Source organism: Amphiprion ocellaris, chromosome 17 (genome assembly GCF_022539595.1).
Source record: "Amphiprion ocellaris isolate individual 3 ecotype Okinawa chromosome 17, ASM2253959v1, whole genome shotgun sequence".
Classification (NCBI taxonomy): Eukaryota; Metazoa; Chordata; class Actinopteri; family Pomacentridae; genus Amphiprion; species Amphiprion ocellaris.
The window spans coordinates 5,271,581-5,295,180 of NC_072782.1; the positions used below are offsets into that span (position 1 = coordinate 5,271,581).

Consider the following 23,600-nt stretch of genomic DNA (forward strand, 5'->3'; position numbering starts at 1 on the left):
ACAGCATTGCAAGTTAAGTCTGCAAAGATGTTTGCAGAAACATATAAGCATGTAAAATACTGAGTTCAGTTTGATTCTTAAATGTGTGTGTGTGTGTGTGTGTGTGTGTGTGTGTGTGTGGTTGTGTGTGTGTGTGTTGGGGGATGTCGGGGTAACAGCTGCTGCTAAAAATCCTGGAGGCCCACAGATGAAACCAAGCAGAAGTAGAACACCAGATTCATGTAGAGCATCATGTAGTTTGTGCACGTGTGTGAGGCGTTGTGTATACGGTAATGGTGATTTTGCAAGGGGGTAATATATAATTGTGGGACTTTTTGGAAAATAGTTGACAGATATCATAGTTGAGATTTTTGCTGTTTTCCAGTGTGAATTTTCATGGAAAACATGAAATTGCCTGGGTGACCCCAAACTTTTGAACAATAGTGTATGTCAACTCATAACTCTACATAGTAAGGTGAGGACCTTCCATATTTTAACCAAGGAACAGAGAACCCAACAATCCACATTTTCCTGTGTAAAAACCTGTGTTTATGCTACCAGTCCCTCCAGCGTTCACTAAAAATACTTTTTGACTGTAGAGGAAAAGCTAAGATTGCTGGTTGATGCTAATTTTATGAACTGATATAACTACAAAGATTACTGAAGAACATTCCTCTTATGTTGAGCTCAAACATTGTTTTTTTAAGATTTGGTTTTAGAGTTTACACAAAAGGCTTATGTCACCACTGGTTTCAAGATTGAAAACACGAAAAAGCCAAAAACTCTGGAAGAAAGTCTGATTGGAACAACCTATTTCTTTAAAAATGTTTAGCAGTCATAGTTACGACAGTTAAGTATATAATTCAAAAAGTAATTCTCAATGAAGATGGCAACATTTAAAATAATGCGTTTATGCTACCAATAAAAGGGACAACATATAATTGCAGGACTTTTTGTATCATAGTTGACATTTTTGCTGTTTTCAGACCTAAAATCAACATGGCCGCCTAGAACCAAACACCACATGGCATTTTTACACAAAGATTCTTCAAAATATTACATATACAATTGAGCTAAACTGAAATTGAAAGTTATTTATAAAGATATTGTAGTAAACCTGTAAACATGCAATTTCTGAGACACAGATACAATTTGTTGTTTTACATATAAAATGTGATATATTGCCAAAAAAAATAAATATCTGTCATGATTATCTCAACTTAATAAAAAGAACACAATGAAAACTATTTTTGAATCAGCTCATTTTATTATTTTTTATGCTAATTATAAGGTGGTTGTTATTAAATTCAGACGGTTATTTAGTTGAGATTTTAGTGATATCCAGTCATTTTTTTTTTATCAATAAATGATTGTTTCCGTAATAAATAATTCTGGAATTTGTAAAGACATGATCATAATGAACAGAAAAAAAACATTATTTTTCTTAACTTTTAATAAAAATATATGCAAGATATATCTCATGTACTCCAAAAGTCCCTCAATTATATATTGACCTGAGGGAAAATGTTTTCAAACTCAAAAGAAAGGCATCCTTGGTAACTCAGCGTTATGAAACCTTAAGCTGCAGTCATGTGCAGTTGCTGCCAAGCTGACTTCAGGAATCCCCACCTCCTCCCCAGCAGCCAATAAAGTGCAGAGTTTAGGTTCCTCCTGTGACGGGAGGTTCTTTCTAGTTCATACAGCTTTGAGCAGGACAAGAGCTGAATGTGGGAGCCTCAGCAAGCCCCTCTATCTTCTCATGGGTGTGTTTTCTACTCCATGTGCCAAACTGAGAGGCAGCCTTTGAACTGTGTTGACTTCCTCAAACCCTTTTTTCATGCGGTTGAGTAACAGTTTCTTAAGTACAGTCTATGCTGTACACATATGGTTCTGTGCACGCCCTTGTGTAAGCTACATTTCATTCATGCTGATCTGGTGGAATAATGTTCCTGAGCCACATAAGGTCAAGTAAACTGGATAGATCAGTGCATGTGCAGACAGCTGTCGCCTGCTTATGAAAAAACATGTCTGCTTGTGCCTGAACCAAGTGTTAGTGCCAAAAGTCCAATATGTTAACAGCAGAGTGAAATAGGAAGTTTTTGCCATTAACTTTGATATTCAGATTTTAAAATCAAAAGGTGCTCAACTCTGATTTATCTGCTTGTGAGTGATTTCATTTTAATGTTCTACAGAAATGGTTGGGGTGGCTCAGTAACTCTCATTTTTAGGAGTTGATCAGCAAGTTGACATCCGACTGACTGGTTTAACCCATTGCCAGGTGTTAACCAGCAGTGTGAAAGAAGAAAAAAGAAGCCACTGGTGGGATAAAAAGAACTGGTGACCCACAGGAAACAGCTAATGAGAGAGGAATCCTTGGAGCTGTGAAGAAGAACAACATCAGTCAGTGACAAAAGACTATTATGCAAAAAAACCCATAAAACAACAGCATCGCTTTCTCCTGTATTTTCTCATATAATCTACAGTATATCTTTTAGCCAGCTGGTTTATAATTTCAGCTGAAAGAATAAAAAGTTCACTTCATGCAACAGACCATATTAAGTGCAATATTTATTGTACTTTGAGATGCTTCAATTTATTTTTGGTTTTAAAACTATCACTGGTAGCATCATTTAATCTCAACAGTCATTTGTTTTTGTGTTTTTTGCTTGTTTTTTCGCCTCAGACAACAGTCAAATCTCAAAACTGCTCAGTACAGAAGTTCTAAAGGCAGTAGATATTTTTCTAAATAATAGTTCCCTCTGATCCATAAATACAAATGAAAACTATGACAATGAATAATATATTAACACTAAAGGGGAAGCAGAAGACAAATGTAAGATAAAATAAATCAACAATAAATCTAGAAATAATAACAAATACATTTTAAAAATCAAACAAGACCAAAAGCTACAAAAACATCTTTGCATAAAGGAAGCTTTGAGCTTTTCACAATTAAGTCTGTGGAAGACTTTGAGAGCAGAATTATTGCTATTACTAAGCTGCAAGATGTAACCTGTCATCTGCAGCAAGGAACAAATAGCTAGAACATCATTTGGAAAATGGAGAAATAAGCCACAAAAGGGTCCTGAGACAAAGTTTCTTCACAGATTAGCCCATAATTAATCTTTACCAAAGTGATAGAAAGCCAGAAATGTGGACAAAAACAGGAACTTCCCATGATCTGAACCATTCCACCTCATCAGCAAGGTCAATATATAATCGAGGGACTTTTGAAGTCCATGGGATATATCTTGCATGCATTTTTATTAAAAATAAAAAAACTAATGTTTTTTATGTTCATTGCGATCATGTCTTTACAAATTCTATAATTATTTATTATGGAAAAAATCACTTATTAATAAAAAAAATGACTGGATATCACTAAAATGTCAACTAAATAACCGTCCGAAATTAATAAGAACCACCTTCTAATTAGCTAAACAATAATAAAATGAGCTGATTCAGAAATAGTTTTCATTGTGTTCTCTTCATTAAGTTGAGATAATCATGACAGATATTTATTTTTTGGCACTATATCAAATTTTATATGGAAAATAAATTGTATCTGTGTCCCAGAAATCACTTTCAACTAAGTTCCCCATTACAAAAACACCTCTCAAGGAAGTGTGTTAATTCCAGATCACATGACCTGCTCCACATGATGTCATTTCCTCCTGAAGAAAAGACTGGCCAGACTCCAAGGCTTTCTGACTTATTTAATATAAAGTAGTCAACAGGTTTACTACAATATCTTTAGAAATAACTTTCAATTTCAATTTTACTCAATTGTATATATAATATTTGTTTTTATCAGTGACAAAACTGGAAGATGTGAGATTTAGACACATTAAGTATTTTATCTGCTGAAATATTTATAAAACTAAATACATAAATATGAAACTTTGAATGTGAATCTTGAATATACATTCTTACCACAGCATCAAGTTTACAGACGCTACTGAGCGGCATAAACACGATCTGGTGTCACTTGTTCAACCTGGAAAAGACAAAGATGCTCGTTTTTTATCCACTGATGAGTTTATGCACACTGTAAAACATCAGCAAACAAAATAAATAAAGTCACAAATATGCAACTGATGCATGCACCACATGCAGTCACAATGACACCCTCTTGTGGTGGATTTTTGTCAGTACAACACCTGTTAGTAAAAATCTAGAACCACATTTAGACAATAAAAAGACTTTCAAAAAGCTCTTTTTATTAACAATTGGACAGTTTGCTCTCCAGTTGTCCTGACATTCTGTTTTAAACATGACTAAAAGTGTGTTGCTCAAAGACACTGAAAGACTCAGAAAAGAAATTGCGCTTTGATTGCATGCTGTACATCATGTGTCATATCTCTCAACCACATTTAGAAAGATGCGACAAATAAATTAAGACATATGCAGGCAAAGAGAACAAGATAAACCAACAAGCAGTATAATTTTAGTGTCACGAGAGACACCAGAATTAAGTCACTTGCATTGTTGCTCTGACTAGACATTCCTGGAGTGAGATGGATCCCAGTGATGCTACATAAAAATATTGAAGGTTTTGCTTTAATATTGCTTTTAGACTTCTGCTACAACACACATGGGCTAATTTATAATTTTTAAAAATAGGATAAAGCTCAAGAAGGAGGTTGATTCTCCTCTAAAAACTGAAAAATGCTAAACGCCACATAATAGGAGCTTCAGTAAACGACACCCAGACTCGTTTTTGCTCAAAAGTCTAAAAGAGTTGCATTTTTACACGACCTGGATGACTGAGAATCTACACAGACAGCGGAATCAAAGCTACACTATACAAATTATTTGAACACTCACTGAATGACTTTGCTTATTTTTCTAGAGCACGTCTCTTGTGGCAGCGTGATAAAACACAAAATGTTCTCACTGACTTGTTAAATCATTCTGCAGTAGTACAATGCCAAGGATACGCATTGCCAATTAAGACGGCCTGAAATTACACACAGGCCTTTTGTTTCCAGTTAGTGTGGAGCTATTAAAGGTTAAATTACTTTTTTAATTACATTGGAGTAATGTCAGATACACTGGCAGCGCACTCTTCTCTCTTTGGTAGGTAAATTTGTAATTATTATGCTTGGATTGATCTTAAGCATTGAAAATTGTGCGACCTAAATAAATATAAAAATGAAAAATATCAGTGTGCAAAAGAGCACTTGGTGGAAATACAGGAATCACACTAACTCTGACTGCAGAGTTCAGCTTGTAAGGCCACATGTGAAACGTACAAGTATTAAAACAGCTATAGAGTAGAAGGTAGTCCAAGTTAATCCATCAAAACAAAATATGTTAAGGAGGCTTAAATTGTTCAAATGCAAACATTCAATGTTTTAGAGCTACTAACAAAATAGTTGATGAATACCACTGAAACAGTTCAATACTGTCCATAGGTCCAATATGTCAGCTTTAAAACTGTTCATGTTGAGAGAAATATTACTTTGACACAATTGTATTGCTCAAGAATCGCACTGGAAAACATACAAAACCAGAGAAATGGATAAGAAGACACAGACACCAACATAGAGAAAGGAAAAAAAAAAGAAATAATATCAGACTTCTGTCCAGACTTTCCAAGAGTTGTGAACAGTGCAGCTACTGGAGCCTCAGTCTGCGATCAACAGATTAACAACTATTCTTTGAAAAGTCACATCATTGTCACGTTCTTAAAAAAACTTCAATTAGCATTATAAACATGCAACCATCACAGGCATACATTTAAACCAAAGGATCTGACCTTGATATCATCCATAAAAACTGTACAGCCTGCATGGATTAGGCAAATAAATGTCTAAAAGTAAAAAAAAACAAACATTCTAAACACTGGATTGTTCTCGAGAAAAATCTGTTGTGCAAGTTTGTGCATTTGAAATGCTAAGACGCAGCCTCAGCAAACTCTGTCCCTGATGCTGTTTCCCCCATGAATCCATCCAAACACTTAATAAACCGCATTGGAAATAACCAAAGTCCAGTTTAAATGACACTGAGCATGTCACAGAGGAGACTGAAATAAAGTCTGAGAACACTTTCTCTTCTCAGCATCTGTCTCTCTGACCTCGTGGCCTTTTGACCTGCAGGTTCTCCACAGCCTCGTTGCTGCTGCTGCACTAAAGTTCATCCCTGTAGGCAGCTGACAGCATCTCGGGTGGCGGCGACGCCCCTTTCAGGGTCTTGTGGGAGCCCCTCCAGTCGGTCCTCACCGAGTCGTCGTCCCACAGGGTCGACGTCTCCGTGTCGCTCACCCACTGGGGGTCACCGGCGTAGTGACACGGCTGCACCAGCAGGGGGCGCACACTGAAGGCTTGGAGATTTCTGTTGGGGAAGTGGGACATGTAGTCCTCACTGCAGGGGGAGAACACAAACAGATTACATTGGTTTCCAGCCCAGAAAACACATTCAGTACATTACAATAAAAGCTTCATAATAACAGCAAGACAACTGCTTTAGGGATGAAATATTTGTGCAATATTTACTACAATTATGAACTGAATCAGGAGATGCAGACGGAGGCTGATTTCAGAGACAGTTCAGTTCCTCTTAGCATGAAGGGCGACAGAAGGACCAATGTGTGGGGCGCAGTCGTTGTGTATTCTTAGCGGGGTAGTCAAGCATATCAAATTAGAATCACAGAGGTGAGAGAGAGACCAAGAGAGAGAGAATAGAGAGAGTGGGTTGGCTATAAGCCAGTTTTCCACACATGATGGAGCACACAGACACTACGGAGCCTTCTGGTTTGCAGATCCTTCAGCACAAAGTGCATTTAATTCCTTACAGCCTGATGATGAGCACAGTTGTCTGGTTAGGAGCAATGTCAGGGATATTAGACCCAGCAGCGAAGTCAGGGTTTCATGCAGCAATTAGAAAAAATAGTCTGGATGTGAAGCAGATGTATTATAAAACCATGTCACAGCTCATGTATATCACAGCACCTTTACACTATATAGCAAACAACCACAAATTACATACACAACCTTCTAGCCTGGGTTAAAAGGGTCAACAGATAGAAGATGGGTTAGTGCAGAAAAACATACAAGAGCAGCAGCTATTAGTGAATAGCAGCTTTAAGATGCTTGGAGGGACTAAATTCTGTCTGTTTTTTACCTCAGTTTTTCACCTAACAGGCCAACAGATTAAAGCCACAAGAGCATCTCTATGCTGAAACACCAGCACTATGAGCTAAACATGCTCACAAAGACATGCTAATGCTGAGCAGGTACAACGTCACCTTCTCAGTTTAGTTTACTGGCATTAAACTCACAATAAAGCTGAAGCTAATGGGACTCATTAGTTTGGTTATAAGACTTGGATAAATTCAAATTTTGACCTGATGATGGGACTGAATCTAAAGTTAAAGGTTCCATATTGTGCATCTTTTAAGGAAATAAGTGGAAGTGTCACATGTCCCCACAAATGTCTCTCAGTTTTTCAGCACAAAATACTGCAAAGATGAATCATTTCACTGTAACTGTATAATCTCTGGTTTCAATATCTGTAGCTTTAAATGCAAATGAGCTGTCCATGCTACCTTCAGGAAGAAGACTCTCTCTGTGTCTGTGATTGACCACATGGCAGCTAACAAAGATTGTTCTATCACCACTAACTTTCTACCTGAGTAGCCATTTCACATAAAACTCACAGCTCAGTCGTTGTTTTAACTCGTGTATATGGTGAGTTTTGTTCAGATGATGTTATTATTATAAAATCAGTAGTTTAGCAGTGCAGAGCAGCAGCTTGAAAATGCTCTGAAGTGACTGCTGGTCAACATGTAGTCCTGATGGCAAGATAAAACTTTATTAATCCAGAATTAAATCGCTGAAGGAACAGAATTACACAAGCTGAGAAAATGCAGCGTCTAGTCGAAAAAGCAATAAGATAGAATAGATAAAAACACTGGTAATGGTGAGATACCAAAGTACGACAAAAAACATGTCGTGGCGCTAGATGAAGATCCATGAATGTCTGTCTCCATTCTTTAGCCAAACATGCTTTGTCCTTTAGTGGGTTCTGAGGGTTTAGGAGCCTGTCCCAGGTCATCTGTCCATCACAAGAGACAGGAAATCATCCACACACACACACACACACACACACACACACTTACACCTACAGCCGATTTAGAATTACCCTACTATGCATATCTTTGGACTGTGGGAGGAAGCCGGAGCACCCACAGAAAAGCCACACAACCACAGGAAGAACATGCAAACTCCACACAGAAAGACCTCAGCCGACCAGCAGGTTCAGATCCAGACAGTGAGACGACAGCATCGACCGCTGCACCACCGTGCTGCCCTCCGTATAAAATACTGTACCAACATGTCGAGTTCATGCTGAGGTATTTTAGTGGTGAAAACTTGCTGGTAGCACTAGACTACATATCAATCTTTGTCAGTGGAATTACATGCTCTGGGCACCACAAATGCCTTTGCAAAACTTAATGACAAGCCATTTAATAGCTCTTGAGACATTTAACTCTGGATCGAAGCAGTGGACTGACCGACCGGTACTGCCACCCACAGAGCCAGGCAGCAACGTGGCGAAAAATGTCAAAAGAAATGTATTTTTTCTTTGAGGTTCAACACAAGCCTGCCACAAACACACACATCACAGTCCCCCCCGACTGCTCAAGTCACACTGTGACTAAACAAAGAGGCAGCACACGTTGTCCAAAATCTGGACAATCAGTCCCAGAGAGACACGCTGCCTTGAAGCCTGTACATTATAAAAACAAAAATGTTCAGATCTGTTCTGAAATGTGGTGCTTTAATTGACAACTGCAGATTAAAATGATCTATTTTCAGAGAAAGTCGCTGAAGCAAAACCACAGTCTTACTATAGTTCTTTAATCTTAAAATTCTACACAAAACTAAGCTAAATATAAAAGCTGTATACAAGTTTAGGCAGCTATAGGAAAGAATGCTTTTAGCAATTATGAGGTCTGATTTAGCTTTATAGGTTTTGCAGCAGAGGGAGATTAAAGAGTGCTCAAAGACAGGATTTGATTTAGAAGTCACGAAAACATTCATCTTGATCAAAACAAGAAATACGTGACCTTAAGATATCCATGTATAGGAAACAGCTGAGGGTATTTTTGAGTGGATTCAGTGCTGTTGTGATACGTACTTGGGATGTTTGTCATACATGATGGGGAGGAATTCATCAACAGGTAGCATCTTGGAAAGAGGCTCAGCGTTGAGCAGCTTCTGGGCTCCTTGAAGGGAGATGGCGTAAGACAGAGTCCAGTATGAGTAGTCGGCCACCACCAAGTTCCGAACGTTCTCCACTGCTTCCTCATTTCCAGGATTCACCTGCTTCCTCCCGAAGTATCTGTAGGAACAAAAACCCAGTATGAGAAACAAGGAAGGTGAAGAACGCCATGTCCAAACCATGTGATAACTCTGTTGCTATTTTTCCAAACAGAATGGAAACAATTTTTGCTTTTCATTTTTCCAGCATATGTTCTGCATGTGTCTAACAGATGGCAGCCAAAAATACGCCAAAAGAAGCTGATGGCTACTTTGATCGCATGTCTGAAGTTTTGTCTGATCCTCTCAATATGATTTCACTTAAAACCATTTATTTCTATGTATTGCAAAGCCTGACACACAGACATCTGATGTACAAGAAGGAATATGTACACACTGAGAACATCCAGCTTCATTTAAACAAGCTATGAATAATCGATGCACGCTGCACTCCTGGAGCTGGATTTTTCTTCTGACCTCATTCCTCTACACACAGCTGGGGCTGCTGTATTAACTCATCGTGACCTTGCACTTCTCTGCCCAACCCAAACAGGAACCGTGATGTCTTACATGATGTCCCAGTCCAGCTCCACCTGCTCCACCTCCTCCATCAGTCTGAGCACGCGTCGCTTGAAGTTGGCCTGGAAACGGACGTCATCTTCGAGGACCAGCGCCTTATCCATCTGCACGTCCACCATCTGAGGAGAAAAAAGTATTCACACACACTATAAACCCTATGTATTACAGAGATCTGCAGCTGGTTTTCTTTTTGGATTCGGTTTGTATTGCAAAATCCAATTTGCTTTATCTACTTAGAAAAATTAGAGTTTTAGTTCTGCTGCTTTGGTTACTTACTATAAAACTGTTAAAAGTTAATCACACTGCGTAAATCTTCTCTCCAACAGACAAATTAACTAAATATATGATAAGGGGTTTGAAAAAAAGTCACATAAAAACTGCAATCAGGCTCAACTTTCACTAGCAGGATGTCAAACATAGGCATACTTAGCAGCATTACACACATATTCTGCAAACCGCAGCAAGTCAAGCCAGTAAATCACGTCATGCTTCAAGTATGAGGCTAAAGGCCGTCCACATCTGTTCCTTCTCTCACCTCTTTCCAGATGTAGTAGTGACTGAGGAAGCAGCCCACTTCTCCTTTGGTCAGAGTGCGTCCAGAAAACGGGTCGTAGTAACCCGGCAGCAGGTCGACACCCAGGATCTTGATGTCGCTGCTGTTCAGTGCACTGCAGATACACAAAAACACAAACACAGGCAGGTTATGCCAGGAAAAAAAAAATGAACCCATCTTGTGCAACACCAAAATGGAAAACATCTGTCGCATGGAGGACGGTTAATGATGCAGCTGAGCTTTATAATTAGGTTCTCATAGAAGGTGTCAAAACAATGTTTTTCTCTTTCAACACCTTCTTCCAAAGAGAAAACAGTCTGGGAATAAGCATGTGCTGTATACTTAACTATAACACTCATTTCTTTCATAGCATATACAGTATGTCCTCAGTTAGAGTAGTCAGAGGAGTTTTAGCAGCATAAAAGAGATCATCATAATGTTTTGCCTGATTGGTGTATATAAAGATAGCAAGCAACGATGATGCCCATTTGTTTGCATTTGAGCCTAATTGAACTCTTGAACTACGGTTTAGATCATCTGTTCCAGTTTCCAGGGCTCTTAAAACCTGACTGGAGTTCACTCCAGACCAGTCCCTCTAATAAAACCAGTCACCTCCCCAAATATATTTCACTTTGATGCCTAACATCTACTTAATTGTGGAATTACTGTCAAAATTATGACTAGAAAACTGGTCAGAGGGAATGAATTTTCCAAATAACTTCATAATGACTTGTGTAAAAAAACTTACTGACTTGGTATTTATTGAAAGAAGTGAGAGCTATTTTAATGGATTCTATTGGAGCCTGAGATTTTTTGGTTCCAGCACTAAGTGACCCTCAGCGGTATTACACTTTCCCATGCACTTCAGTTGAAAACCATGGTTGTTGCTACTTGCATATAACTGAAGGGTCAGTCTGTGCACATCTGTAAGCCTACATGTCTTGATTCGTCAGATATGTGTAGATTACCACTTTAGAATGTTGAAATTATGTTTTTCCGCAAGCTGCAACTTGGGACAGAAACACATCCCATTTTATAAGTGTTTGAAAGAGTTAATTCCTATCCCTGCTGTCACCATGAACAGAGAAAAGCAGCTAGAAAAATGCAAAAAATCTCCACTAAGCCATGGTTCAGGTGAGCTGATGTATAACCATTCTCCTATCTACATTTCCTCTCAGTATCTGCAGTTTTGCCATTATTTTTTCTCTCTCTCTCGTGGAAACACTCAAAGCCCCCTTTCCATCTGAGTCAACTGACTGTTATTACCGTCCTGAGCCTTTCTCTGAGAGTCTACTCACTTTCCATCCACGGCATCCACAACCTTGACGTCGATCTCCAGCTCGTTCAGAGAGAACAACATCCTGTCTCTGCGGTCCGGACGGCGTCGCAGATTAATCAGAAATATCTGAAGAGAGAAGGGCAAACGGTTATTTAACGCCATAAGCTGCATACATCATGTCTCGTCTTTTCTTTCTGCAAACAAGCCCACTGTATATTCTGTGCTTTCTTATACGCCGCTCATTCAAAATGTAATTCCTTCATGCTTTTGTCACTGTATTGTTTTAGTATAGAAATGTAAGAAACAACTGATGCTCAGATTGATAGAAAAATCTGAACTATGCTAGTATAAACACAGTATTTTAATAGGTGAAATGACTTCATTCCTAAAAACATACAACATCTCTACTTACCTCATCAAATCCCATGAGGTCTCTCTGTTTTGGGAACATGTGGATGAAGTGGGAGGGATACATGGGGGGACCATCAACTTTTAAACAAAGAGGAGACTTGAGTTAGAGGAAAGGAACATAAAATGGTCAAATAAAGCAAGACAGCAAGAACTTGTGGTTAAAATGTGGCTGGAATACACTTTTAGTTGCTTTTTTTGTTAAATCTCTATCAGTATTTGTCTTTATTAATTTCAGGGTTTCAGTCTGCGGGTTGAGCAGTTGGTTGGTTGGTTGGTTGGTTGGTTGGTTGGTTGGTTGGTCGATTTTCTCTTCTCTGAACCAGTTTTCATTGGTCAAACAATCAACGGTGTTGCTTTGATAAGGAGAGAGACGCTACATCACTAGTATTTCTGGGTTAATCACAGAGTGTGTTTTCAATCCCCCTGCACTTGTCCAGTCTAATGGAGACTGAACATTTATTCTGAGTCGGCTCCAAACTAATCACCGGGATGTCAAAGAAGTTGCCAGTGTGGCTGCATTTTGTTTAAATGATGGCTAAAAAGTTGGGTTAAAGCTTTGCAAACAGCATTTTTTTCTATCAGAGCTCAACAACCAACATGACATATGATCTAAAAACAGCATTCAACCATGTCTATGTTCTATTCCTCAGCTGTTCTTGTGCTGGGATTTCAGTTGGTATAGTTATATTTTTGGAGAATCAAATGAATATGAGAAGCTGCATGCTGGTCTGAGTTTGTTGTTGTTATTTCAGCATCAAATACTTGCATTAAAATGAATTAATGTGCAGCAAATGTCAGCTTTTTGTCTATAGAATCAGCTGAATATTTAGAATCAAGCTGCCTCTGTTTTAGGCTAATCAGGCTAGCAGGCAGAATGCACTCACTGGACTGTGGACACTTTATTTAATCAAGAGATAATACGAAGATCTTTTTTTCTCATGACCAACTGATTAGTTGAAGAGTAGATACGATTTCTGTCATCTAAGAATGTCACATTTTTTTGGTTGATTTCAGCCCTGTTAATATTACTTACTCATGGACTCCAGGTGGACGTGGACAAAGTTGAGGCGATCATCGTCTAAGGTATGGTGAGGTTTGGCTGGAACGTTCAGGTAGCCATAGCGCTCCTTGTTACACAAGTACATCTGGATCTCTGAGTAGTAGCAAACATCAGTAAGTCGAGAAAATGAATAATACCTGGTCCCAGAGCTGGATGCTTCAGATCTGTGGTTTCTGTCCCACCAACTGGTTTAGTCTCCATCATGTCCACTGTGTCCAACTCTGCATCACCCTCACTACACTTGACATGCTCATCTATACACTGTTTGCATTTTGCTACCAGCTACTTATGTAGTATATTTAATGCCAGAGCCGTACATCATAACAGTAAACTTATGAATCAGTTTATATGTTGGCTGGTACTTTGTATGTATCATCTATGTTACTCTGATCATGCATGTATCCCAGTGTGTGTTACATGTTTCCTTGTCCCCCACCCTCCTCTACCTCTTCTGTCCCTCTCAACCAGCCGGCCAGCAGTAGATGGGTCTCCCCATATGAGTTGGGTTCTGCTCAAGGTTTCTTTCCATTAAAAGGGAGTTTTTCTTGCCACTGTCACCTTTGGGCTGCTCTGAGGGTTCAAGTATATGGGTTCTGTAAAGCATCTTGAGACAATCTGAACTATATTTGGCGCTATATAAATAAAATTGAATTGAATTGAACTGAATAAATAAATAGATGAGACACTAATTGTGGTGGAATTTGTATCACTGTGTGGACTATCAAAACTGAAAGACTCAAACACATCATTCTTCTGTGTGTGTAAATTACATTGGTGCAAAAAACCTCACCTGCAGAACGACAGGAAAAGGCAAAAACAATGATGTCGTCATAGGGCCACGAGTAGTCATCATGAGGAGGGTAGAAAGCCAGTTTCTTCATTCCCTCCTTCCTCAGATCCAGCAGCACGGTGCTGTGGACCATCGGCACTGGGAAGCAGCCCTGTCTGTGGCGGTGACGGGTGGGGAAGTACTCTGCTGTTCGACGATAATATCCCTAAAAAAGTCCATACAAAGGAAAAAAACATAACTTATTTGAATGTAACTCAACTCTGTTCTTATGTCGTCCAGCAGAGGAATAATCCACTCTAATGTTCTCATTGTGAAGTGCTGCTCACCTGCGGAGTGATGCCACACCAGTAGTTGGAATACGCTCCCTGGGAGTCTAACATGGGAGCGATGACTGATTTGTTCTCTGCTATCAGCAGGTTGAGGGTGTCTGGGTTTGTCAGGATGTTGTCTGTGTCAGCGTACTGAAACAGAGACACAGAGGGGACAAAGAAAAGAGAGGAAAATGTGAGCGACCGCAGACACTTTTCTCAACTGAACAGCGGCTGCCAACATTTCTCTTGGATGAAACAGCAGCTGCACACAAGGAAAAGAAAATCATCTGCTGTATCAAGAAAGTCGCTGATATGAATCTCACTCTGCGATTACAAGAAACATTATTTTAGAAGGTACCAGGATGTAGTCGGCCCAGCGTTTCCTGGCAAAGTTGAGCGCTGCCTGCTTCAGCTTCATCACATATTCATATCTGCTGTTGGGCCAATGCTTAGGACCCAACTCTCCTGCATAGGACCTGGAACAGACACAGATATAAACACAGGAAATGATGCCGATTTGGTTTAGTGTTGCACTGATTCACCATTTACTCATGTTTTATCAATTATTACCATGTTAGGCTGACTGATTTCTATGGCAAAATACATTTCTGAAATAAATAAAATCTCAAAAACAGACTTTTCTTTGCCAGACCATGTATGCTGGAACAATCAAGACACCTTCACACTATGATGCTTGGGTCAATATATAATAGTGGGACTTTTTTTGTAACATAGTTGACAGGTATCATAGGTGACATTTTTGCTGTTTTCTGGCCTAAAATCAACATTGCTGCCTATAACCAAACACCACATGGCATTTTTACACAAAGATTCTTCTAAATATCATTTATCGATTGAGTCAAATTGAAATTGAAAATTATTTATAAAGATATTGTAGTAAACCCGTTAACATGCCATAAATCCACACTTGACTCACACACTACTTTATATTAAATAACTCAGAAAGCCTTGGAGTCTGGTCAGTCTTTTCTTCAGGAGGAAATGACATCATGTGGAGCAGGTCATGTGATCTGGAATTAACACACTTCCTTGAGAGGTGTTTTTGTAATGGGGAACTTAGTTGAAAGAGATTTCTGGGACACAGATACAATTTGTTATTTTCTATATAAAATTTGATATATTGCCAAAAAAGAAATATAATGTCATGATTATCTCAACTTAATAAAAAGAACACAATCAAAACATTTTTTGAACAATCTCATTCTATTATTGTTTAGCTAATTAGAAGGTGGCTGTTATTGAATTCGGACAGTTATTTAGTTGACTAATGTGATATCCAGTCATTTTTTTGTTAATAAGTGATTGTTTCCATAATAAATAATCATGGAATTCGTAAAGACATGATCATAATGAACATAAAAAAAACATTAGCTTTTTTACTTTTAATAAAAACGTGTGCCAGATATATCCCAAGGACTTCAAAAGTCCCTCAATTATAGACTGACCCATATGACAACATTCAGGATACACATAGCAGTGGATTAAGGATAAAAACAGTGTAGTAAATGATGGAAGTTCTGAGGTTGATATCACTGCGTAAAGAGCAAAAGATGCATAAAAACTTGGACTTAACACAGCTGGACTGACAGCCTCAACAGCTTGAGCAGATTAGCAGAGTTCAGTCAGACTGAGTACTTGACAAGCACAAATAATTTCCACTAATGGTCTCCTCAGCTCAGAGAAGCAGAGACACGCTGCATCACTCCTTATTATGCAAAGAGAAAATCATTTTATTTTTAGGCTACACCACGACCGATGGACAAACTGCAAACTTAAAGGCTACAAATGTGAGCGAAATCAATCCTTTGAGTGGAGTTTTGAGCTGGAACATTTAAAAAGGGGGCTCATTTGTTTAGTTAGTACCAATGTGACACTTCAGGGATTCTTTATCATCCTGATAACGGAGACAGAGAAGGATTAAATGCATTGAAGTGTCCCAGATAAGATTTACAGCTGCACATGATAAAATCAGAATGTAAGTTCAATGTATGTATATATTCAGACTTACGTGGGTTTGTCCATCGGTCTCCACTCAACATAGTGGTAATATTTCTGCATGACAGTCAGCCACTCTTTCAGTAGAGCCGTGGTGTTGTCCAGGTTGTGATCTGTGGCTGCCCTGAAGAACACAGAGGAAGCAGAATGTAAAGCAACTGCACATCAACAAAACTAATGAGAATCAGTTTACAAATGCTTGTTAAAAAACGGTCACAGTCCCAGTACACGTTTAAACAACAGTCATCACCCTTATTTATGTGACTGAGCAGCGTTTCTTTCCTCTGTTTCCAACCCTTTTTGATTCTTACAAAAAGAAGGCTCCCATTTCTGATGTCTATAAGTGATTTTTCCCCGTAAGCTTCTCACATGCTTCTATTTCAATAAATATTCAGATGAATAAATATCTCGCCAAACATCAAAGTTTAGAGGAAAAGTCTCAAAAGTGAAAACAGATTTGTGTACTGGAAGTTTTTTCTTCTTTCCTCTCCCTTTAATTCACTCATGATCCCTCAGATTTATCTGCTGTTTCCACGTATAAAGCTGCATATTAAGAAGTTCAGACTAGCCAAATATCACAGAATCACAGGAGTGCCACAATAAAAGATAAATCTGTTTTTAAAAAATAAGGAAATAAATGTGTAAATATAAAGAGGAATGAATACAAATGAATAAATAGTTTTTTTTAAATAAGGAAATAAATGCATAAATATAAAGAGAAATGAATAAAAAAATAAATGAGAAATAAATCTGTTAAAAAAATAAGGAAATAACTGTGTAAATATAAAGAGGAGTAAATAAAAGAATAAATAAATAAAAATAAATCTTTTAAAAAAAATAAGGAATAAATGTGAAAATATACAGAGGAATAAATAAAAAATATATATTAATTAATTTAAAAATATGGAAATATAAAGGTAAATTTTGTCTTTGCTTTTCCCCTTTTTTCCGTTTTTTTTGGTTTTTTCAGGTATTGACTACTCACCTTGGACAGAAAGTCCCGCCCAAAGCCATTTGATTGACAGCTCAGTCCATCAAGGAAAAGCAATGACAAAATGGAAAAGCAAAAGGAAAAAAAAAAGGGAAAAGCAAAGACTAAATTTACATTTATAGTTCCATATTGTTTAATCATTTTTTAATTCATTTCTCTTTATATTTACACATTTATTTTTTAACAGAATTATTATTTTTTTTATTTATTCCTCTTTATATTTACACATTTATTGCCTTATTTTTAACAGATTTATCTTTTATTATGGCAGTCCTGTGATTCCATAGCCAAACCCCTGGAGCTACAACAGGAACTCGCCACTGATATGCTGATGCTTCAGTATTAATAATCTAATCACATCAAATATAACAACATATCAGTCAGATCGCTTTCGCTGCTCATTCTCAGGTACTTTCACTCAAGTAGGATTTTACATGCACGCCTTTTTCTTGTAAAGAAGCATGTGTATTTATACTTTTGCTTTATTAAAGGATCTTAATTGTTCTTCCACAGCTGTTGATGTCTCTTTCTGCACTCCACAACCTCTGGACAGATGTGCGTGAAGCAGCCGACACTCACTGCACATTATACTGCACTGAAATATGCGTTGGCTCTTTTTGCCGTTCATAATTGTGAGTTATTTCAGAAGTGTGACTCGAGTAAACCTTTACTTGGAGGGAAATAAGCGTGGCCAAAGACAACCACATGCATCCTGGGAGCAGGTCTGGCATGATGTGAGACTTTCACTACGTAATTATGGCCGCCAAAGGGATTCAGGACAGAGATGTTTTATCCATATTTATAGAATTTTTTTGGGGGGGGAAAAGGAAAAATTGGATGAAATTTTTTTTGTGTGTTTTATCTGTTTTTAGGGAAATAAATGCGACTCAAAATACAACTGGTGCTGGACTAATGATATTACTAAATGCATTTTGTTAACATGATATCATTATTTCATGTTTTTACAGAGACACACTACAGAAAAACTTCCATAGTTGATTACTTGCAATAAGAACTGCACGTTTTCTGAGGATTTTATATTTAAACCTGCATCTAGGCATTACATATTTGCGTGGGGAGCAATAAAGGATTATCTTATCTTATCTCTCTTACACATATAAAAATGCATCTGATTTTGTATTCATTTAGAGAGTGGAAATTTGAGCATCAGATGGAAGCAGCTTGAAAGCTTTTGTTTCATTTTGTATAGATATTAAAACCAAAAGGGATTGTGAATATCTTTTTTGATCAATCCATAAATCAGAAAATACAAGAACAAAATCACTTATGCTATGTTTTAGGAATAAAATGTTCTATATATCAACATGTAACCAACTGTAAAAAACACCTTTAGAATATAGACAAAAACTGGAAAGTCTGATGCATTTAAGCGCTGCAAAATGGCCTTTAAAACAATATGAACAAGTGAAAATAAGGGAAATCTAAAGACACAAAGAGAAAACATGCAGTAAAACAAACACTTGAATGGGTCATTTGAATATTTTCTCTCCAGTAGTTTAAAAAAAAGGACACGGCATGGAAGCAAAATGTCTGAAAATCTGAAAATTTATGACAATTTTAGCCTCAAATATCACCATTATCATCACTACTAGTGTACTGTGCATTAATTTGTCAATAAGCAGATCATCTATGTTACAATACTGGGCTTTTGTGTCATTGTTGCATGAGTGAGATAATTTTTTTAATTTATTTTTTATTTGCTGGACTGGATCAAAATCAAGTGTCCATTAGATTTTTCCTTAATTTTGACCTCATCATTACATTTGCTAATATGGTCATACAGAACTTCATATAGTGTGATACGACTTTGGAACGACCTGCCTGAGGAGATAAGGCTTGTCCAATCAGTAACTTATTTTAAATCACTTCTTAAAACCCACTTTTACAGACTTGCCTTCAAGTCAAGTTCTCTTTAGTTTTTCTTTTATCACTCTCTGCCTTTTTATCCCTTTTAAAATTTTCACTGCTTCTAGTCCCTCTTTCTAACCTCCTGATCTTAATCTATTTCTCTTTTATTTTCTCCTCAGCTTCTCACTAAACCCCCCTTGTGTGATGTTATCCTTTTAACCAATTTTTAAATAAGCTATCCATTCTGTACATTTTTGTCATTTTTTATGTCAAAACACTTAGTGAACGTTCTTCTTAAAGGTGCTATACAAATAAAGTTATTATCATGACTATTATTATTATACAGTTTTACCCATATACTTGCCTCATAGTGGAAAATATACACCTACCATTATCTCCCTATACAAAAGCAACAGTTTAACACAGATTTCTACAGAGTTTGATTTGGATCAGATGACACCAAAGCACAAAGACACACACTGCTAAAATCTTCTGAGGTCAGCTCAGTTTGGAGTTTTCAGAGTTTAACATGCAGCATGAATTGCTTAACCCTCCTGTTGTCCTCATTTATGGGCACCAAAAAATATTGTTTCCTTGTCTGAAAAAAATGCAAAAATTCAGCAAAAAATTCCACAAATTTCTGAAAATTTGCAAAACCTTCAGGAAGAAAATTCCAATAATTTCTTAAAATTTTTATTTAACAAAAAATCCCCCAAATTTGGCAAGAAAATTTTTGCAAATAATTTCAAAAAAATAAGTAAAAAATCTTAAAAAAAATCCTAAAAATATCTAAAGTGATTACATATATATCAGTAAAACTTCTAATATTTTCTTTAAGAACATTCACATAAAAATCTGGATTTTGGTAATTTTTTGTGAATGTTCTTCAGAAACATGTTTAACATTTCTATTTTTCCACCAAAAAATGTTCAAAGATTTCCCAAAAATGTTGAAAATGTGGACATCAGAAGTTTCACTGTAAAAATATTTTTTCCCCACATTTTCAAACTTTAAAACGGGTCAGTTTTGACCCACAGGATGACACGAGGGTTAAGAAGTGCAATCATTGCTCCAACTGCCTCTAGACAGAACTCCAGAGAACAGAAAAGTGCAGCAGTCCTCAGTAGGAAATGAATGCGGCGGAGTGAAAGGCGCAGAGGGAACAGAGGAGGGGGAGGACGCTGCTGCTGCTGCTGCTGCTGCTGCTGCTGCTGCTGCTTTCACACACTCATTTAAATGCCATTGACCTTTTGAACGGCTGCTATAGTCGGATTAAAAGGAGCGCAAACAGCCTGGCAGAAACCCACCACACTGAGATGCGATCTTTGGGGTAGTTGAGTCTCTCCAGAGCTCCGAGGTAGTAGGGCAGCGAGTGCGCGGCGTTCCTGGCTATGATCGCGATCACCACGGTGGGAGGCTGCATTTTCGACTCCTCCGGAAACTTTTCCTCCGAAAAGTAACATCCAGCGTGTAAAACGAAGGCCCCGAACACTAGAAAGTGAAGCAGGAACATGGTGGAGGCTGGAGAGGACGCGGAATAATCCAACGGTGCCGGAGAGAGCAGCACGTATCCGGCTGTACGCGTCAGCAGTCCAAGAAAGAAAAAAAAGGAAAAAAAAAAAAAAAAAGAGGGCTTTCCCAAATTTTCTACCTCCTACTTCATGTACGAGCAAGCTGGCTTTTTCCAAGAACAACTCCAGAGTTAAATTACAGCCTCTGCTCACTGGAGGAGTGTGATATCCAGAGATGGAGGCGTGATTTGGCCACACTGTAATTATTCATAAACCTCTGCAGACAATAGTGACATAAGCCTGGTTTATGTTTTGACTGGTGACATAAGCTTCTTCTGTACGCTCTAAAAAAAAAAACAACGTTTGTTCTCAACACCGAAAATTACCTTGAATTATGAAAAATAATTAAATCCCTGTCAAACACTAACCCTGTCTCAAGTCTTCCTGACAACATTCTGGTTGGTTCAACTGACTTTAAGGACAAAGCTGTTGTTGTGAATCAGTTTAATTAACACTTCATCAGTGCAGGGCCTATGTCTGACAACCTATATGTAAAAACCTCTGACCCATACTCTTCCTCCCCAATAACTGATAGTCTAGAATTGTTAGATTTTAAACCCATGTCAGTCACCCAAGTTCATAAAACCCTAAAAGATACTGACCACAAGAAATCTGCAGGTCCAGACAACCTGGATTCCTACCTTTTTAAGACAGCTGCAGACATTGTTGCTGAGCCTATTTGGCATATTTCTCATATCTGAGAGTAGATACGACACAAGCAAGGATCTAGTCAGGAGAAAACATCCTGCTTAAGTGCTATAAAAAAAGTTCAAGTGTGATACTAGGACATTGGTGTCTACAGGTAGTGCAAACATAATAGGAGGGTCAATATATAATTGAGGGACTTTTGAAGTCCATATGGGATATATCTTGCATACATTTTTATTAAAAATAATGTTTTTTATGTTCAGTATGATCACATCTTTACAAATTCCATTATTATTTATTATGGAAACAATCACTTATTAATAAAAAATGACTGGATATCACTAAAATGCCAACTAAATAACCTTCCGAAATTAATAACCACTTTCTAGTTAGCTAAACAATAATAAAATTAGCTTATTCAGAAATAGTTTTGATTGTGTTCTTTTTTATTAAGTTGAGATAATCATGACAGATATTTCTTTATATCAAATTTTATATGGAAAATAACAAATTGTATCTGTGTCCCAGAAATCACTTTCCACTGTTCCTCATTACAAAAACACCTCTCAAGGAAGTGTGTTAATTCCAGATCACATGACCTGCTCCACATGATGTCATTTCCTCCTGAAGAAAAGACTGGCCAGACTCCAAGGCTTTCTGACTTATTTAATATAAAGTAGTCAACAGGTTTACTACAATATCTTTAGAAATAACTTTCAATTTCAATTTTGCTCAATTGTATATATAATATTTAGAAGAAATTTTCTGTAAAAATGCCATGTGGTGTTTGGTTATAGGCAGCCATGTTGATTTTAGGCCTGAAAACAGCAAAAATGTCAACTATGATACCTGTCAACTATGTTACAAAAAGTCCCACAATTATATATTGACCCAGGTCTAAGGCTGTGTATTTATCCCACAAAGAACAAACTGTAATCCTAAACCAGTATGAGGAGTTGAAAAGTATAATACAAAAGCAACACAAATGTTCGGTTATGCTGCTGCATTATTTAGAAAAGAAGCCTTCAAAACCTCCGGAACTGTGTAACATAATCACAATATAATGGATGCAGTCACATCCAGCTAAACATCTACACCCTCTTTTTGTGCTTGAGGTTTGAGTTACTAAAAACATTTGTTAGGGAATGAACTGGGGCTGAGAATAATAGCTAAATGTTAATAATCTCTATTATGGGGTTAATGATGACCAGAGTGTGTTCCCATATACAATATATAAGCTGCACTTAGATCAGATCAAAGGTTGCAGTAAATAATTTAAATAATTGCCGACTGTGAACATCTTTTATCAATATCACTGCTTCATAAAAGGCACGATCTGTGTAAAACTTTAATTATGCATAGGTTACTTTGCTGTAGGTTTAAATTATTATAATGAAACCCAAAAAGTACAAATGTAGTCCCTTTATGATAGTCAAAAAACAGAATAAATAATCGAGCAATAAAAAATGCAGCTGTTTTTATGGTGATGCGCAGGATATATTCAGTAATCTCACATTTAAAATGACATTCTTACTGCGTTTAAGAGAGATTTGGTCTTATTCTTTCAGCAGCATGTTAAAGGGTTTTAGGAGCAAGTAAAGAACAAATATAAAAGCATCATTCAAACTGATAAAAAGGCTTATTGCAGATCTCATAAAGTCAAGAAGTTCAAAGCTTTAGTGCTCTATCGGTGCTTGTTTTAAGACTATATTGAAAAGTAAAGGCCGACAGAACAATGAATAGCTTTGAAAGTAGACCTCTAAAAACTTCTGCCCTCTTCAGAGACCCTCTAACTGTCTTTGCACTGAGGCCTGCAGCATCTTCAAGGAGCACCCATCCATCCATCCATCCATCCATCCATCCATCCATCCATCCATCCATCCATCCATCCACTATCTATACACCACTTAATCCTCATTAGGGTCGTCGGGGGCCTGAAGTCTATCCCAGCTGACTTCGGGGACACCCTGGACAGGTTGCACTTTACATATACAGACAAACAATCACACTCACACTCACACCTACAGACAATTTAGAGTTACCAGTTAAACTCAGTATGTTTTTGGACTATAGGAGGAAGCTGTAGAACCCAGAGAAAATCCACAAATGCACAGGGAGAACACTGAAACTCCAGAAAGATCCCAGTAAGGCCGGGATCTTCTAGCTGCGAGGTGAAAGTGCTAAAAACCAAACCACTGTGCAGCCTTCAAGGAACAGTGCTGCCATTTTCCAAGAGAACTGATTGGTCAGTAGGTGGTGTTTTCACACACATTGATC

The 23,600-nt window shown here is 37.6% G+C and overlaps 1 protein-coding gene across 3 annotated transcripts; it reads right to left on the bottom strand.

The window, feature by feature from the left end:
• Positions 1–1,955: 1,955 nt before the first annotated feature.
• Positions 1,956–20,724, bottom strand: cercam (cerebral endothelial cell adhesion molecule). 3 transcript variants are annotated; one of them, XR_008599357.1, is made up of 14 exons: positions 20,412–20,724; positions 16,258–16,368; positions 14,587–14,704; positions 14,244–14,378; positions 13,918–14,122; positions 13,101–13,220; positions 12,069–12,145; positions 11,676–11,782; positions 10,360–10,492; positions 9,816–9,943; positions 9,124–9,327; positions 6,059–6,345; positions 3,913–3,976; positions 1,956–2,358 (listed from the first exon to the last, which is right to left on the bottom strand). XR_008599357.1 is itself a non-coding variant. In XM_055004088.1 (12 exons), exons 1-12 carry the CDS (start codon positions 20,615–20,617, stop codon positions 6,111–6,113), a joined length of 1,779 nt encoding a protein of 592 aa, XP_054860063.1. In that variant the 5' UTR covers positions 20,618–20,723; the 3' UTR covers positions 4,180–6,110. The 3 variants fall into 3 exon arrangements, 1 of the variants encoding a protein (XP_054860063.1); XR_008599358.1 differs by lacking the exon at positions 1,956–2,358 and having other exon boundaries at positions 3,681–3,976; XM_055004088.1 differs by lacking the exons at positions 1,956–2,358; positions 3,913–3,976 and having other exon boundaries at positions 4,180–6,345; positions 20,412–20,723.
• Between the last annotated feature and the right edge of the window lie 2,876 nt (positions 20,725–23,600).